We start from the raw sequence: 19003 nt of genomic DNA on the forward strand, positions 1-19003 counted from the left end.
CCACAAGAACTGACAAAAAATTGACGATTAATGTCTAAATCCATGTGAACATATATTGCCTTTAGTATTCACAAAAATATTCTGAGAAACCTCAGAAATGTGCTTACTTAAAATAAAGATGGAGTCAGTCATGTGACATTGCAAGTTTTATGCAGAACGAAACAACTAAAAGCAGCATCTTTTACAATCCAAACACCACCACTCAACGCTAACAAAGTTGTAATTGATGAAAGTAAGCCTACTACAACAGTTATCAGCCCATCGTTTAGTCTTTGATGTGTTTTGCTGGTGGGTGTGGTATGGAGTATTTCAAGTTATACTTAAAAACAGATTAACAATGGAAAAAACAGCAGTTTTCTTGAATGCTAAAGAGAAAACAGGCGTTAATGATAGCTTTCTGCCAAAACTGGGAAAATACTTACAGCGCTGGTATCTGTTGCTCTACCTCTGTTCCCACAGTGAAGGAGCGCTCTGTCCCCACCCACAAGGACTGAGAAGAGCAAAATACTGTCAGTCATCCCGGCCACAAACAGATCAGCTCCACCCTCTTCTCAAATCAGATGCCATCCAAATGAGAGCCCGTAATAACGGCAATACCTACATACAGTATGACATAGAAGATGACAAAACAGGCGAGAAATTTATTCATAAAAATTCTGCCTGTGTCTGACAGACTTAGTGGGGGAAGCTGGCCTAAGGGGGGGGGGGGGGGTGTGACTTGCACTCTAATGCTGAGTATTAGGGAGGGAATGGAAATAGAATTATAGTTCAATAGTAAAGACACACAGTTTATATGATTTAAGACTAATAATAGATTTACAGTTGTAAAAACATACTAAATAATGTAACTCAGTAATAGTGATGTGGCTTTAATTATCCATTATTGCACCAAGTTTTTTCACAATAAACGATATAGCCTTCTGAGTTGCATCTAAAGCCTCTCATGTACAGCAGAAAGCTGCACCCTGAAGTAACAGCGTAATACGTGGCTTTGCTGACAAACATGTTCCAGCATCAGGCCACGCATGTTTATCTGCATTGCTGCCCCAGCTCACAGCAATCATGAAGAGGGTACAGGAGCAGTTTTTATTGAACACAGTTCTGTTAATAAATGAGGCTTCTTTTATCGTTTGCTTAAGCATGTGAAACCTCAACTCCAAAGACTTGGTAAAATCTACCTTGAGGTCAGTCCATGCAGTTGAACATCCCACGTGGAACAACCAAGACCTTTAGTAAGTCCCTAAACAGTAAGCATTAAATAAGGTAGGAAGAGTCAAATACTTCAGAAACCAAGAAATACTTACCCACGCATCTGTAAGGAAAGGTAGAAGCCACAGCTCACTAATTTCATAAACAAAACACATGTAGTGTGAAAATATATACACGTCATTTTTTGGTCTTTTTCTCTGCACAAACTGCTTTGGAGATGAACTGCAATATTTTGAGACAGCTGCAGGAAAGCAGAGGCTTTGGCTATTCCGGCACTAGTTTTGGGGACTGCCACAGGACTTTTGTATGGTAGCCACGCTCTGTCGTGTTACATGTCACGTAGATGTCAGATGTCATACGTAGCATGTGACATCTATGTGACACGACGTGCATGGCACAATGTGTGTAACAAATGTGATACAAGACATGCATATGTGACATGATCTGTGTGTGACGTAATCTATGTGACTTACATCAGATTTGACACATCAGATTCAACATGTGGCATATTACATGTACGCCATATTTGACATGTATGTCACATGTATATGTGTACAGGTATAGCTGGTGTGTCTGTACACGTGTATGTACGCATACAGAGAATACGCACACATGTGCTCACCGATACATGCAGGTGTATAGATATTCCCACCAGTGACCTCCATTCTTCTCAAGCAGGGAGGGGAGAGGCTGAGCTCTCAACCAGAGGCTGTTGGTGCTGTTTGTGTTCACATACTTGTCTATGGTATGTGCAGCCAGCCATGTATGTACGTACGTACGATGCATACGTGCTCTGCATGCATGTACCTGTCGGTAATACATCTTCAGCCTCATTACTGGAGCCACAGCATTCTTGCCTCTCTCAAGCTTGTAGAACCATACATTTTGGAATTACTGAAGTAGCTGAGGAAAAGCCTGGATAGAACACGTACCTGCCTACATTTACTAGCTCAGTGCATTCTGCATATGCTGCTACTTAATCAAAGAACACTCCAGACACAAGAACTGGATCCATGCTGTTGTCATCAACTCATTTCTCAAGGATACAGCTATCACATCTTTTTCACAACAAAACCTCTCTCCTCTTAAGAAGGAACCTAAATTTCATAGATGTTTTGGTTTGCTGTTCAATTAATAAAATAGCTGAAGCACACCAAAAAAAAGCTCAATTACTTGCACATATTTAAGGCTTCTAGCTTAACTGCAGAAAACTCCTTGGTGATGATGTCTCAGCGAAAGTCTAAGTCCATACAGAAAAACGGTTCAGAAGTGTACAAAACACTAACACGTTGTCAAGGAAATTTATTGAAGTTTTAATACCCCTGAAAAAAGGCAATGCTATGCTCTAGCCTGGAATGTGTCGGCCATTCTCAAGCATTCTTAGAAAGGAAACATTACATGGAACGAGTATTATGTAGAGCACGTGCCACAAAAAAACCAAAACACCACCACATCACCCCTCAAGTCAAAAGATAGCAACAAAAAACAAAACAGCAGAAGAGCAAAAAAAGTCAATGGCAGAGTGGTAACAAGTCAGTGACTTTCAACAACTTGAAAATCATTAAGAACATCTCCAGTAAAGACTCCACATACTAGTTAGAAAAATGGATTAAGGGGAGAAAAATACCAAAGAAGAAGAAACACAACTAAAGCACTGAACTATTACTAATGTATGAAAAAACTATGTAACAGCTTCCCACACTTGTATGATATACAAAAATCAAGTAACATAATGAAGGTGTACTGACTTAAATACACTAGTATTTCACACCACCACACAAGACCCAAGTATGGTACTTAACAACATCCCTTTAAACACTGTCATAATGTTACCATATTCTTACCATAACTCACAAAGAAGCAACTTCCCTCTCAAAAGGCAACGTTTTTCAGATTATTATGTACACAGCCAATATGGCAATGTCTTGTCAGTATAGTGATAAAAGTAGTCTGTGGGTGGAGGAGTCCAACTAATCTACAAGCACCAACATCTCATGGTTTTTGGGGCAGCCCACGGAAGTTGAAGAAACCTTGTTTCTGGTGACTTCTGTACTACATCACACTATTTTGTTCTTTACAGCTTTGACACCTTTAAAATGCTTTAAATCCGCTACCAAAAATAGTGATTGCCACAAAACAGCTTGGTAATTCAAGGTTTCATATTTGGGAGTACACAGATTATTTTTAAACCCTTCTACCACAAATAATATACTGTAAACTACAAGCCACTTGGCAAATCCATCCTAAACAAGTCTGGAAAAGACTAGCAAAGGATGCCTACAGATAAAGCATAGATTGCAAATTTTTGTTTCCAAAAGTGATTCTCACATTGGTATGCTTTTTTTTCTTCTTTAAAGAAATCCAACTTCTACTGACTTTTTTCTTCTTTCTTACAGGCAGTTGTGAATAAGAAGAAAATAATACACAGCAATCCTGAAACAGGAAAGAACCACGCCAGTAACTCCACAGGGTGAGGGAGCAGAAATGAGGTGGCGTGGGGAGGCAAACCAAAACACATTTGCAAAACTGTCAGATACTCCTGAGAAAACATCAACTTTCGGAAAAGACTAAAACTTACAGATGGGTTAATAATTGCATTTAAATTGACGAGGAGCTCTGGAATGATTTTCTTGCTGCAAATATGAACCCTACAATTAAACATTTTACTAATCAGAATTACATTTTACTGAGAGAAACTATCTGAACTGACTTCACATACAATCCGCCTCACAGTCAGTCACTGAACTGCTCGATATGTGATGACTTCATAATCCAAGATCCATAACTATGTTGCTCTAAGTAGCTTTGCAGCAAGTTTTTAGCTTCTTGGTACAATTCAGATTGAATCTAAAAAGAGAAAAAGAAAGATCCTGAAAGATCTCAAGAATGATGGTTAGAGATCTGTGTTATTTACCACCAGCATATAACATGCACAAGCACAAACCTTGTAGAAAACCCTCAGTTGCTGACAGTGACAGAAGTGTTACAGATTCTAAAAACATACTCTTTATATGTTGGGGCATTTATTGGGATGGAAGAATTGTTCTGTTAAACATTATTTTTATCAGCATCTTTTCAGTTCCAATAGTATCTTTACATTGAAAATAAACATTCACGATCATTCAATGCAAATCTAAACACATGGTGAACAAACAGTCAATAGCAAGTCATTCTATTTTACAGTAGTTTTTGAATCATTTAAAAAAATGATCTCTTGCATGTTCTGACAGGAGGAAAAAAAGATAGATACTTTACAAAAGCCAAATTTCACATAACAATTTTGGAAATAAAATATATCTCTTGAACCAGCAAGAGGAAAAACGTGGAAGAGTACAGAGAAATAAGATGAGCATATTTCCAAGTATGGACAAAAGTGAGTGAACTGTGTTTACAGCAATTAAGAATCACAGTAGCTCCATTAAGTAATTCTCTGTATTTTTATACCACAAAGGGGAGTCTGAGACCTAATGCTGTCTCCCAATGAACAATTCCTACTTTCCAACTCCTCTATGAGATAAGAATCCTCCCGCAAGAGTACACTGTGGTAGAAAAGTATCTACATATGTATGAAACAAATATAAAAATTAAGATTGAAAATTAACAACCCCCCTCACCTTTTTAATATGAAACTATCTTATGTGAGTCAAACAGCCACCAGTCTCCATATGCTGAGACAAAACATGGCAGTTTTCAATGAGAATGCTGTTTTCAAGTCAAATTAATCTACTGAATTAATCTGGAAACAAATCTCAGACATTCTCAAGCGAAGATTATAGGTAATAAAGGAGATCCAGCTGTTCAGGTGAAGTCTTCAGCAAAATAGAAAGTCACACCTGACTATCAAACCAGCTTTGAGAGTGGCCATTAATTAAGAGAGGCCATTAATTAAGAGACTCCTTACCAAAACTTCAGCCCCATACCAGCTTACCTTAGCTTCATGGTACGTTGCAATTTGAAGCAAATCATTCCGTTCTGCTTCCTTAGCAAGTAATCTGAAACGACTAAACATCGCTGCCTTGCAAAGGCGACTTGCCATGTAAGTGCCACTTTTGAAAGGTGAACTAGTCAAAATGAAAAAAGAATAATAAAACTCAATAACAAATGCATTACAGGTATATTGCTTTGATCATTATAGGATTTTTTTCCTCCCCTCTAATGCTTTGTGAATATGATCAGATGATTCTACTTCCACTTTCAATAAGCAAAGCTAATGCAAATCAGCAGCTGTGAGAATTTACACAAGTCAACCAAAAATGGTTTTCAAACTAGAACTCATCTGAACTAGGCTGCTAATTGGTTTTACATAAGCATTCGCTACAACAGACAATAGAAAAACTATTTCATTTCATAACTTGGTATCTCACTGTAAAGTTGTAAGACCTCTAAAACTACATCTAATCCTAGGATGCATTTACCTAACACAGGAGAGAATCTCTCTCATTTGGGCAATACTGTGGCCTCCATGCATAGCTTAAAAAAAGAATACTCCAATGAACCAGCACGAAACAATAAGGTTAACAATTATTTCCAAGATAATGAAGAAAAATTCTAACCTTTCAGTGGTTTTTCCATTTAACCCATCCACAACCTCCAGTGATGCATCTGACAATGACCAATTCAAACTAAGAGACCTCTGTTTAAAGTCTGTTTTAATAGGGTGTGCAGCATTCACCAAGTAAGTATGAGATCTGTTGACCAGATAAGGCATGGGAAGCTTTGAAGTAAGTGCATCATCAACACGTTGTTTTATAGCTATTTCTAGGCCTCTTGTATCCTTGCAATTTCCATTTCCTATTAAACAAAACAAGATCAGTCCATATAAGTACATCAAATTAAAAAAACCCAAACAAACTAAGAATGCACGTTTCCATCGATATACGTTATATTCTTTTTTCTACACAAAATTAATGTTTGGAAAAATCAGTTCCAATATTCAGTTTGAAGAACAAAAATGATTTCACAGTTTCTTCTCCAGAGGCATCACTATTTTCATTGGATGCCTTCTTTTTGGAACAATTATTCTTCATCAATTCTTTACATTTCTTGCAGAAGACACCATTAAAATAGAAGCTGCAACACAAAGTTTGACATTCTAGATTAGAAAATACACTAGGTAGTTTGCCCACATTACTCCATGTCCAACAGTATTTCTGACTGCCTACTAAACAAACGTACTTTGGTATATAGCATCTCAGTGAAGCGTCACAGAATTTCTATTACATAGAAGGGCAATATAGTATGGATTATTATGTTTACTTTGAATACCACTTAAGTGGAATATTGGAAGTTTTTCTACCGCTTTTAAGTAAAAGTGTCCAAACTTCCTCAGAAGGAACAAGCAGGCATTCACCAATTCTTGCAAGATCTTTTGGACCACTTCAAAAACCTTGTTCTGTGTTAGAAAAGGAAAAGCTGCTGCATCTTCAATGTCTGGGGAACCCAGACATCTGCATACTAAGTCTCATAATACAAATACCAAGAGGAAGAAACACCTGACAACTTTCAGGATAGTACTCCTTAATTTATTCCATCACATAAAGAAAAGCTACTGAAATGAGTTCTGATAATAGTATGGTCTTCCTGACTGCCACAAAATCCTGAGAATTCACTATCACCTCCGTAATCCCTATTCCTCAACAAAACTTCTATTAACCAATGCAAAGGGGGAGAGGGGGTAGGGAGGGAGGCGCAGACCGCAGACAACACAAAACTGAACAAAGACTTTCTAATAGCGCTTGTAAGATACCCCAGAGTGAAACTGAGCATTTTGAGTTAAATACTGGCAGTTTTTCCACCACTGCTCAATTCTACAGCTAAGTGACTAACAATGTCACTTTAAAGTCATCATATTTGACTGAACAGTTAACACAGCATTTGTCACACTTGATACTTTCCGGATATCTAAAATTTAACTGGTTATAAAACAATGCTGAATTTTTTCTGTTACTCTAATACATAGTAAAGGAAGGGCAATCTGGTAAAGCTAAAACAAACCCACAATTACAAAAAAGCAAGCCTGAGTTTTACATTAGGGCATTTCAAAGGTGAGCGAAAAAAAAATAGACACTTAGTACCTTTTCAGAAAAATACTGTAATGCTTTAAAGAACCACCTTGGTTTAGTTCATGTTTTACAAAACGTAATCAAACTGTAACATGAAAACATACAAATAACCCCACTGAAATTTGCATTACGCTTACCTACAAGAATACTGTTGATATACACTGGCTCAATGAAGTGACTCAGCAATGCTCCCTGAATACCAACCACTTCCCATTTGGTTAATTTGTCACTAGCTGACATACTGCTCGCTCTTACAGTTTTAGGTGGACAACAAACAGTTAAGTATATCTTGCCTTCTATAGCAACATGGAGGCTCAGTTCTTCATTAGTTTCATAAGCAGATATAGATTGTGGATTGAGATGTCTAAAGTAAGACAAGAAAATAAATTTCAGAGATTATTGTAAAGTGGTATCTAATACTATTTCTCAGAAAAAAATTATCAATAGATCTGGGCCTTACATTATGTTCGGTATTTGTAAATTTCAGAAATCCCACATTCAGCTCCTAAGGTGACTAGAATACTGAAATCAGTATTTAAATTAAAAAAATAGTACTTCAACCTAATCTTAGGCATCAGTTGTGCAAGCATTAAAAAAGATCAGCATATCCTGAAAACAAGCAATCACTTTGCATCTACTTACAACATGACAGAAGTTATTTGGAAGTTCATCTTGTGAAAAAGCAGCTGTGAGGTTGTTAATCTCCTTTAAAACATAACTTACACAGCAATTCTTCAAAATATTTACAACAAGCAGACGCAACACATTAGGGAGACAAAACAGTGATTGTTCTGAAGCAAAACATAGCCTTTCCCCTTAACTAAAGAGGGATAAGAAATCAAAGCCTGACGTTTTAAGCTAAATCTCCACCATTTTATCATAACTCACAATGTTATGATCAAAGGTGCTTTTGCTTTACCACATTATTATAAAGCAATCATTTAATTTTGGCTTAAGTAACATACTACCAAGTGGCCACATTTTGCTACACAATGGATTACTTGCAAGTAGTTCCCTTCTAAAAACTATCTTTAAACAAATCTATACATAAGAAAATCTGCTGCATTAGAAGAAAATACTTCCCAAAGTCTGTCTCAAGGCAGTACACACCAGAATGGACAAAAAGCAAGAGAAAAAGTGCTGAATCTGTGATCCATCAACTGCCATAGAGTAGCTTACAAACTGCATCCAATCTCAACCATCTCCTTGTAAGAGCAGGCTATGACACTGAAAGTAATCTAAAACCTCCCGCAATTCTAACAGGAGGTGCTGCCCCAGTCAGCACAACTTGCAATGAACTGGTTGTGACTTCCAGTTCACAAGGCTGCCTTCCCAACACCTCAAATACAGTAGGAAAGGAGCTGGCTTGTCTTGTACATATGAAAAAGTTATGACTGTATGACTTTCAGGGACATTATTCCACCGCACCACTGTAAGAGACACAAAATAACATTGTTCATAACAACTTGGTAAACTAGTGATGGCTGCTGATAAATGTCAAAACTATGAAAAAAACACCAAAACATTTTCAGAAATTTAACAAACATTAAAAGCGTGAAGATAAGCATAGGAGTATATTTGTCCCATCAAGTTTCTCTCATTACCTTTTTTCTACAAAGCAGCACAAGAGCCTATTGTTTCAACACAAGGCTTTTTATACTCTACTCCTGTGGTGCAAAGGATGACAGTAAGTCACACCTCATCTACTTGCTGAACAGTTAAATTAATGATTTAGTAGTATTTTAATAGTATCTTGGGAGGGGAGTTAACAGGTAAGTGGGTATCTGTAATAAACAAAGCATCATCCTGAAGCTATAACCCATGTAAAAGCTTTTTTGTATCATCGTGTCGAGCTGTATCTCATACACTTATCATTACCACCCTGTACATTAATGCTAAAAAACATGAAAAAAATTCAGAATAGCTCTCCCGTTATCTTAGAAACGCGTAATGATGCATATTTTCCACACTTAGAAGGTGTTTGTCACTGCAAATGAATTAATCTTCCACTACAATGTCTCTGTAAATACCAAGGTACTTACACCTGTGATTTTAACTGAGCAGTTCCTTTTGGAAGCTGATTCATGTAGAGAAAGATAGTTGTGTTTTGCTTTAGGGCAAGCAGCTTTGAGCCTGGTGCTGTGCAAAATATGGATTTCTCCGTCCTTGCTGGATTTTCATTATAGAAGAGCAAAAGATGTCTATAAAAATATCTAAAAGAAAGTGTTAGGTAACAGTAAACGTGAAAAACACTACTTTTTTTTACAAATACATGGACAGTCACGTTTAATTCACATGCTTTGAAAATAATCCAGAAGGTATGAACTACAATATGCAAGTGCACTTATATCTGCATTTGCAAAAGTAAAACTGAGAAGAACTGGCAGCAAGAGAACTGGTAACTATTTGCACACATTCTTACCTAAGTAGAGACCGTCTTGCAGTAACAATGGCATGGCTGTCATGCAACACTCTTCCACATGGTTGAAAGCACTGACCGTAATTACATTCTCCTGTTCCTAGAGCTACAACTTCGTGCTGTCCACCTAAAAAGAAAACATTTATTTTTATGTGATTGTGGTAGGTTAACCTTGTCTGGCTACCAGGTGCCCACCAAGCTTCTCTCTCACACCCCCTGTCCCCCAGCAGATTGGACTCCATGATCTTAAAGGTCTTTTTGAACCTACATGATTCTATGAAAAAATAAAACAAAAAAGCTCATAGATCAAGATAAGGACAGGGAGATTGCTTGCCGTTTACCATCATGTGCAAGATAAATTAATCTTCTCCAAATTGAGTCTAATTTATTGCCAGTTAGAGTAGGATAGTGAGAAACAAACCCAAAACTAAAACCACCCTCCCCCTATCTCCCCTTCTTCCCAGGCTCAGCTTCACTCCTGACTCTTCTACCTTCTCTCCTCCCTGCCTGCGTGGCACAAGGGTATCGGGAAGCATCAGTTCCTAACACTTTGTCTCTGCTGCTCCCTTTCCCTGCTCCAACATGGAGTCCCTCTCACAGGATACAGTCCTTCAGGAACCACTCCAACCTGGGTCATTCCCACGGGCTGCAGTTCTTCACAAACTGCTCCAGCATGGGTCCTCTCCAGAGAGCGCAGCCCTCCAGGAACAGACTGCTCCGGTGTAGGTCCCCCACAGGGTCACAGGCCCTGCTAGAAAACCTGCTCCAGCGTGGGCTCCTCTCCACAGACCACAGCTCCTGCCAGGAGACTGCTCCTGCGTGGGTCCTCCGTGGGCTGCAGCTTCCTTCAGGGCATATCCACCTGCTGTGGCCTGTACAGCCTTAGTCCTCTTTGAGACAGCACAAGGAAACGCTTATGCAGGTCTTGAATATTTGCATGACTGTAGCATAATTATGCACATGACAAAGCCATCAGAATAGAGTATGTCACAGTAGGAGAGCTACCCTTCACATTTATTTACCAGATGAGAAATGCGTTAATCACGGCTCTCGGAACACAAACAGCCTAGCTTTTCCACTCCCCAATACTCACGCTCAAAACAGACTTGCCTTTTTCAATGATGAAGGCAGCCAGTGAACTGCCACAACTTTGGTACTCAGGATGTTTGGTAGTCAGGCTGTTAAACACTTCTTCAAGTGTCTGTGAAAGTTTTTGATATATAAACTGTCTTCCTTCTAAATAAAACAATAAAAGCCAGCAAGACACAAATTTGCAGGGGAGAGAAAAACCAGACATGATCATCCACTTGTCAAATTATAAATCTAAACACACGATAAAAGCACTACTATCAACACACTCTTTTGGGATTCTGAAGATTATCAGGATGGAAATGAATAAAGGATAAGAATACCCAACACTTTATGCTTTTATTATTCATGATAATAAATCAGGGATATGGATTAAGTTTGACCACCTACTGCACACAGTATTTCAAGTAAGGACAGAAATACTGTTTCTATTTCTGTCACAAATTCACCACTTAAATTCAAGCAATTTACTGAAGCTGTGTCCATTTGTGTCCATCTACTTTAATGACAGTAATTCTTACAGCATTCTTCAGAGAGATGTTTAAAATAACAGTAACTTCACAGAGATCACTAAATGTATTAAAAGAAGAATTTAAAAAAAAAGAAAAAATAATTTTAAAAAAGCAAGCATTTGAATCAATAGAGAAAAACAAGACTATTCCTTACCAAAACAGATCCTTGAAACACGAACAGAGTTTGCTGGAGTTTGAGGGTCAGCAGCAGTACAGACAGTATCTAAGAATTTAACGAAATTTCAAACTGGGATGGACATTCCAAATTTCAAAACATGGTTCTCACATTATTGCCAGCAAGTTAAAAGTTTCTAATTCTCTAAAAATTTTCTTTTCTGATTTTTAAGTCCTGGTAAGCATATAACTATTTAGGCAGCAACCCTCAAAAGAAGATAAATGTTATGGTAACTGAATTCTTTTGAAAGTAGTAACTCAGTGTTGAAGCCTTTTAATCATAAAAATTCAAAACCCCTTAGGATCAACTTCATATTGCTGTTACCTAATGAGTGGCAAATCAAGTGCAACAGCAACAAATACATTAATTCCTTCAGCATTCTCCACTCTGTGCTACAAAATGATGCAACTCCTGATACACAAAAGACAAAGGAAAAAACCAGTTTCAGAATCATAGGACAAATTACTCTGCCCAAAGGATTCAAGAAAACCAACTGAGGCCCTGCTACAGAAATATTTCATAAAACTACAGAGATTTTGCATAGGAAACCTTTAAGCCAAGCTTTTCAAGTTCTAATTAGGTGCTGCTAGAATATTTACCTGACTTTTCAGAAGCCCTTGCCCCTGTATGCACCAAGTTAAGTAGCTCATCGAGAGCCAGTTTAGCTGCATTTAATTTAGATTCCTTCTTGTTTTTTCCCAGTCCAGTCTTATAGCAAACACCATCTACCACAGCACAAAAGGCAAAATAAGGCCTTATGATATTGCCTTTAAAGGAGAGAAAAAACAGACACAATTAATGAAAATATTATCCATAGCTTTATGTGCTTACGTTCATTCCAAGGACAAGACAAAAAGACAATTTTAGTAAAATGCAACTCAAACCTTTCACCTTCACAAGAATTTTGGTGACTTTCACTTTATGCATTTTTCACAAAGTTCTGGTAGCAGCCAGAATTTCATACAATTCATCTGATCAAATTCTGTAGTAATGAATTATGAGACAGCTGTGTAGACAATAAAAGGGCAGCCAAAAAGCAACATATGTGGAGGGTGGTGCAACCAACAGTAAAAAAAAAAATTCATCTGTATTAATGCTATCAATATTAACTGCAGAAATTCAGATCCTCTCAAGGATAAGCAAATATTACTTTATTTAAGTAGTATTTACCTGCCACACTAGTTTCTTTCAATTCAAGTTGTACACGGTGCATTTGTGCAAACTGATGCAAGGCAGATACTGGGTTAATGACTCCTTGTTCATATTTTGAGATAAACTCCTCTAGCTCTTCCTTTGGAGGAAGTGCTGATAATGGGGGTGCATAGGCTGCTTTCAAAAGAAAAGGTTCTGAAACAAAATTAAGAAAAGAACTGAACACTCTCTGACCATTTAAATCTGTTTGCAATAAATGCTTTTTAGATGTTTCTTAGAAGAAAAAAAAAAAAGTAAAAACATTTACGCTAGAGGAGTATTGCTTTGCACTGAATCCTGCATTAACAATACCAGCAATTCTGAAACGGTGCATACCTCCTCTTTTAAAAGCATCAAAGCTTTGAGTGCTAAATCCATCAACCTCTGAATATAGGATGATACTACATGTAAATACAACATCTATTCCTCATCCCCTCCTTTGCAAACCAATGATCAAATGAAAGTTGCTGATGGCAGATTCAAAACAACAGAGCATGTGGTTTTTCACACAGAACTATGAAGCAGTGGAACTCCCTGCTTTTATAACACACTATAAAAGTTTTAGCAACCACACACATTATTCAAAAAGCAGGTAACTCATTCAAAGAAAAAGAAACCCACCCACAAAGAGCTGCTGAATACAGAGACAGCATCTCTGGCTGAGGTGGCCAGGACAAAACACGGGGAGAGCTACACTGCACACCCACCGTGACCCTGCAGCCCCCCCACCCACCCACAGTTAACCACACATGGAACCAGGACAGTGGGTGGGTATTTCATCTGTCCTACCACAGAGCCCTTATGCTCTTCAGAGGGCAACATGAAGCAAGTTAAAGTCATAAGAGACTTCTATGAATTCTGAGAAACTAGTCCTGAGGCAAACCCACACTTCTCAGTTTCATTCACAAGACAAACTCTTCCAAGGAGCACGCTGTATCTGGACAGTTGTCTTTGGCTTGGAGAACTCCTACAGAACAACCAATTAACGTTTCCTGCAGCATCTACTTCTGTGAAGTATCAGTGTGTTCTTTTAGATTTAAGAGACAAAAATGACATCTTTCTCCCTGTATCAACTCTGGGATGGATGGAATCTTTAACTTCAGGGTTGCCATATACTCAGGCAAAGTACCTCCCAGCCACGAAAAACTAAAACAGTTATCTCTAAGTTTCATAAATAGATGCCTTTACCTCAATACTACTCGAAGAGACAGAACTTGAAATACATCCTAGGACATCTGGAACTGCAGTTAAAACTTTTCTCTACGAAACTGATCTCTACAAAAATTCATGCAGCAGTACATATCCTGTATTTTGGCAACCTCTACAACACTTTTAATATGTACTTTGGAATTTGTGACCATGAAACACTGCAGACTACATAGCCCACCCTACAACAAAGCTCTTCCTCTAACAAATTTCCCCTACAAAAGAACTAGGAAGAAGAGGAACAAGTTCAAGCAGATACTAAAGAACTCATTTAAGAAAACACAGCCGTAAGAAAAAGCAGAAGGTTGCAACCTTTCAAAAGAGAAAATCATAAAGTTATTTTCACCAGCATTAACTGTATTTTAATAGCTAATCCCAGTGTATAAACTGAAAACAATACCTTGATTTTGTGTCACCTTTGGCACACTGCACCTCTCAGAGGGTGGAAGTTTTGGCCTTACAGTCGCAGGCTGAGAAAGCTTCTTTAAAGGCGGCTGCCTAGGAGCCCAAACTGGTGAAGTCTTCTTTTGTATTGGGTCAAACCCAGGTATTCCAGCCCTCTGAAACCAGCCATTGCTGCTAGTCATTTTGGACCAACCTAAGTTTGACAGTAAAGTTACAAGATGTTAAAGGCACACTGCAAACTCCAGTTCTCTTAGTAAGAGCACTACAAATAATTCACACACTGCTGCCCTGAAGACTGGGGCAAAAGAACCAAGACCCAGCGTCCTTCCAACCCTCCCTTTCCCAGCTGGCACCACGAGGTTCAAAACCACTTCTCTGGTTAGTTAACCGCCTTCCCTCACACTTTAAAGCAAGACTTCAGGCAGCTCCACACCTCCTCTTGCAACCAGCTCAAAGAACAAGACAACCCCTCAGCTGGCTCTCGACAGAGTGAGGCAACAACTGAAGCAGTAAAGCTAATCCCTCTCAAGTTTCCAGGACGAGTTGGAGCTGAAGGGCTTGGTACCTGCTCTCCCCTCCTCCTCATGTGCTGTGAGAAAACCCACACCTGTTGGGCTTGGGCAGTGCCAGAGTGCTAACACCTGGTGGGCTAGGCAGAGCACACCTGAGGTGAAAGGAGGGACGAGGCACAGGAGGTCCCCACGGCCGGCTGGCCGGCCAGCCAGCCAGCCACCGCCCTGAGGTGATGGGCTCCAGCAGCTGAGGAGACCGCTGGCGCCTGGCAAAGCCGGCCCTCAATGGCAGTCCTCTCACCGCCAGGATGTTAGTGGCGGAGACTCCTCCGCGCAGCCCCGCCATTTTATCGAGGGCAGAGGGAAGATCCCTCCGCGGAGAGCCCTGCTGCACGCCACGTGCGGCGCGGCCGAGGGCGGGAAGAGCGCGAGCCTCGTCCCGACGCAGCAGCAGCCGCCCCTCCCCGGCCCCCGCGTCGTCTCGTCAGCTTCCCGTGCCGCCGACCGGAGCGTCCCGGCGGGCGGGGCGGCACCCGAAACCGCGAGAGGCGTCACAGGCCTGGATGAACCGAGCGGGCCACGCCCTGACCCACTTGTGGCACAGGAGCGCGCAGGGAGCGGGGCCCGGGGGAAGCACCTCGCGCGGGGCTGCTGCTGCCGCCGCCTCCTCCTCCCCCCTGTGGCTGGGCGGCCCAGGCGGTGGGTGCCGCTGCTCACAGTTTCCTTGCTGCGGCCATCAGGAACTCGCCTCGCCTTTTTCCAGCTCCCCGAGGGGAAGGCCGGCCTCCCGCCGTTGCACGGCCTCTCTCTGACTCTCCTCACATACACGATACTCGATGCAAAGTTACACTTAAAACACTTTTTCTTTTTTTTAATCAAGGAAGTCGGAAAAAACAAATCCCTGTACAGTAGTTAAATTTTATTACAAGTGTAATAAACAATGATTTTTAGCACTAAGGCAATCACAGTTTCATAAGTTATATATATATATATAATTTACACAAGTCTACATTGACAAATTACCGGTCACATCAACGAGGGAGTTGTGTTATGGCAAATAAAGTTTATGAAAATTCACAGTTAATCTGCAAGTATTTTAAAGATGCAGGAATCATCATATTGCACATAATAAAACAGTGGACGCTGAGGAGCAGATTTACAGTGTTCCAGCTATTCCTTCACAGAATATACATTGGTCATCATCATGCAATAACTTCAAATACAGAATGGTATCATGTACCACAGTAAACAGTTACTCACAATGTAAGTTTTAAATAGAGTAGCAAAAAGCTGTTAGGTTTCTCTTTAAACCATATTTAAATTCTTAAAATACAATAAAACACTTTGATAAAATCAAACGGAATTACGGTTGTCACATTATAACTTTTAGTATTCTTCTTTGTCTTTTCCTTTCTTTTCCTTTTCATCCTGTAGCGCAGTACCAAGTTTCTTTATAAGGACCGACAAAACTTTGTCCAAAGGATCCATGACACCACGCTGCAGCCACTTGGGAATAGTCGTCCTTGCATGGTGAAAGCCCAGCTTTTGGAGGATGTAGTCAACACCAACGGGATCAATTTTTCTCCCAGTCCAGGATATTAATCTGAAAAACAATAAATATGAGACTCAAGTATATAAATACAGCAGCTGACATTTGTATAAACAAACAGCCATCTTTACTTCTGACCAACTTAAGTCCAACAAGTGTTACTGTTTCAAATTGAATTTATACAAATAGGCTGAAAATGACCAATGGAACATCCTCTGGAAGGAAGAGGATGCTTGACAAAGCAAAAAACCTGACTGGGCTGCCTCCAGATCATATTTAAATCGATTTATTACTACTGCTCACACAAAATGCTACCGGCCAAGATTTGTTGGACCTGGGTTGATGTGTTGTTTTGATATGTACGTGAACACTTAGGTGTTCCAGTAGTGTCAGCAGAGGTTAAAAAACAAACCCTGACACAGAGAAAAGTAATTTTTAGTGTTTAGAAGTGTCTATTTAGAGTAGTGAGTTGCTGCTACACACACTATACTTTTGTGCTAAGTTTAAAGTGCCATATAGCAACTAGTATAAAGTGGTTTTTTTTTTTTAAGGTGACTACTTAAAGAAGAACAAAAAGTGGAATGCTAAAAATGGAAAACTGCAAGATTCAAAACTCTATAGCAGAAGGTGAATGGACTGTTGTAGGACAGAGTGAAAGACAGTAACCTGTAGTCCCTAATGAGTTTAATTTTACTGTACCCTAATTTTGAAAAGCCTCCAACAGTATCTTTACTCTGAATAAGTCTGAATCTAGAAGTTAACTGATGTAATAGATAATTGCATTATCCAGCTTTTGTCCCATCCTGTAGCAGGTGACTTTCACAGCAGCACTAGTAACCAAAGACAAATCTGTAACAGCATCCACATGATTGATCCTCTGAGGAGCTGAACAGCATCAACTCGGAAACACTTGTCATTTGCAGGACAGTATCCACTGATAAAATAAAAAGACAGAGAGATGGCAGATAAGCCTGGTTGTTACCTGAGCGTGGGTTCCAAATGCCAAGTATTGCACATAAATTCTCTCCAGTCAACTGTAGTGTAAGTAATGCTTTCCTCTACCTCTTTGTCAGCAGAGCTGTCCTCAAGAACACCAACGGAATTTTTCTGCCCTGGACGAGCAGCCAAAATGCGAGGAGGAAAAATTGCTACAAAATGGAGAGAGAAAGCAAACCCCACACCAGTCAGTCAGCATCTCACTTGAATTCTCTTTGTACGTCATTTAAATAAAACAAAAGCACACGTCTCATAAAAGAGAGAACCACCTTGTATTTCAGTTTTACAGAGTTTCTGGCAAACAGGTTTGGTTTGAACAAAGTGCTAGTAAAAAATATCCTATGAATATTGTAACAGACACTGGATATCACTGGAACATGTGATGGATTGAGTCGTCCTTCTCTCTGCCAGCCCAAAGCATCCATATACAGGGGCTTTCTTTGAAATTCATCATGGCATTCAACAAAGCACATTATATTCCATAAACAAAATTCCGACACGCTCCTAGTTTAGAATGGTTTTTTTAGATTGACAGAGTAGTCTCTGAGGAGGAGGATGGTGGGGGAATAGTTAAGTTAAATCTTTGTCCAAAGGCAGCAACGGGACCAGAATGAAACCAGATCTTTCTTGAGTTTAAGTCCTGGGATACAGAAAAAGAACAGCAGCTCCTTCTCCTCCAAACATGATATTTTATAAAATAAAAACACATCTGTGAATTTGGATTAAATTTGGATTTATTTTAAAATGGCTTGAAAACAAATTTTTTTACAAAGTTCCACCAAAAATAGTTCTCTTCCCCTTTTGTTAGTTTCTGCTGTACCTACACAGTGTAGCAAAGCGCCATGCAGAGATACTAGTACAGCTCTGTGCACAGCGGCGGCGCGTCAGCATAGCGACACTACGGGGTTTGTAAGTTTGTATGCAACTACTCTGCTTCCAGTCCCACAGGAGCTGACTTAAAAAATCAGCTCAAGTATTTCCTGAACCATGTTGCACTTTTTGAGAAGTGCCAAAATACTTTTTGGCTTTCAGTCTAAAATAATACAGAAAAAAACCTTTGTTATTGTATGGTTAAATTTCACTTAATGATTGAAAGAGGTAACTGTCATTTCATAGCGTAAGTCCAGATTTCAAGAACATTTAATACTACTTCTATTGATTTCAATGAAAGCAAAGTTAGGCTTAACTTTTTTCAAATTAAATCCATTTTTAACAAGTCAATTCTATTAAAAACATGCAAATATTTACTGTTAAATAGTCTGTCAACTGCATATTGTCAGACAAGCGTTACCTCATAAGTAGCAACTTACCTTTTTCTTTTTCTTTTAGATAAGCAGACACCAAGTCATGCAGAAACATAATCAATTCAGCATCCATAGTTACACAAATGTGGTCTGTAAATTCAGTTACTACACTGCATTCCACCTTTGGTTTAACACTTGTATCTACAGTCAGATAAAAATAGTACACTTCTAAGTGCATACAGTATAAATAAAAGTACACAGAATTTGAATACAAATGATTTGAAAATTACATTGCTCTTACTGCACCAGAGACTCAAAAGAGAAGAAGGGCCACAATTAACATCTGTGGTTAGCAGCCTCAGCATTTTTTTAACAGTTTTCCTGTCAGAGTAACTTCTGGTATTCTATGAAAGATGTTGAAAATAAAAGAAATG

General features: G+C 39.2%; 3 protein-coding genes across 13 annotated transcripts in view; all 3 read right to left on the reverse strand.

Moving 5' to 3' along the window:
- The window catches only part of BBS12 (Bardet-Biedl syndrome 12), a 134708-nt gene extending 134234 nt beyond the window's left edge, over positions 1–474 (reverse strand). The window contains exon 1 of the mRNA XM_054824029.1: positions 423–474. The gene's annotated coding sequence lies outside the window, so the exon portion shown is untranslated. The remainder of the gene's footprint in view (positions 1–422) is intronic.
- A 3468-nt stretch (positions 475–3942) lies between these two features.
- Positions 3943–14450, reverse strand: ADAD1 (adenosine deaminase domain containing 1). The gene is made up of 11 exons (XM_054824742.1): positions 14264–14450; positions 12637–12813; positions 12066–12233; positions 11446–11514; positions 10801–10926; positions 9694–9817; positions 9314–9484; positions 7409–7635; positions 5763–6000; positions 5138–5270; positions 3943–4056 (listed from the first exon to the last, which is right to left on the reverse strand). Exons 1-11 carry the CDS (start codon positions 14448–14450, stop codon positions 3943–3945), a joined length of 1734 nt encoding a protein of 577 aa, XP_054680717.1.
- A 1201-nt stretch (positions 14451–15651) lies between these two features.
- The window catches only part of BLTP1 (bridge-like lipid transfer protein family member 1), a 115056-nt gene continuing 111704 nt past the window's right edge, over positions 15652–19003 (reverse strand). For all 11 annotated transcript variants that reach the window (XM_054823258.1, XM_054823250.1, XM_054823251.1 and 8 more), the window contains 3 exons: positions 18636–18770; positions 17312–17477; positions 15652–16383 (listed from right to left, as the gene is read on the reverse strand). In XM_054823258.1, the coding sequence (XP_054679233.1) occupies positions 16167–16383; positions 17312–17477; positions 18636–18770 (518 nt within the window). In that variant the 3' untranslated portion in view covers positions 15652–16166. The remainder of the gene's footprint in view (positions 16384–17311; positions 17478–18635; positions 18771–19003) is intronic.

Source organism: Grus americana, chromosome 4 (assembly GCF_028858705.1).
Source record: "Grus americana isolate bGruAme1 chromosome 4, bGruAme1.mat, whole genome shotgun sequence".
NCBI lineage: Eukaryota > Metazoa > Chordata > Aves > Gruiformes > Gruidae > Grus > Grus americana.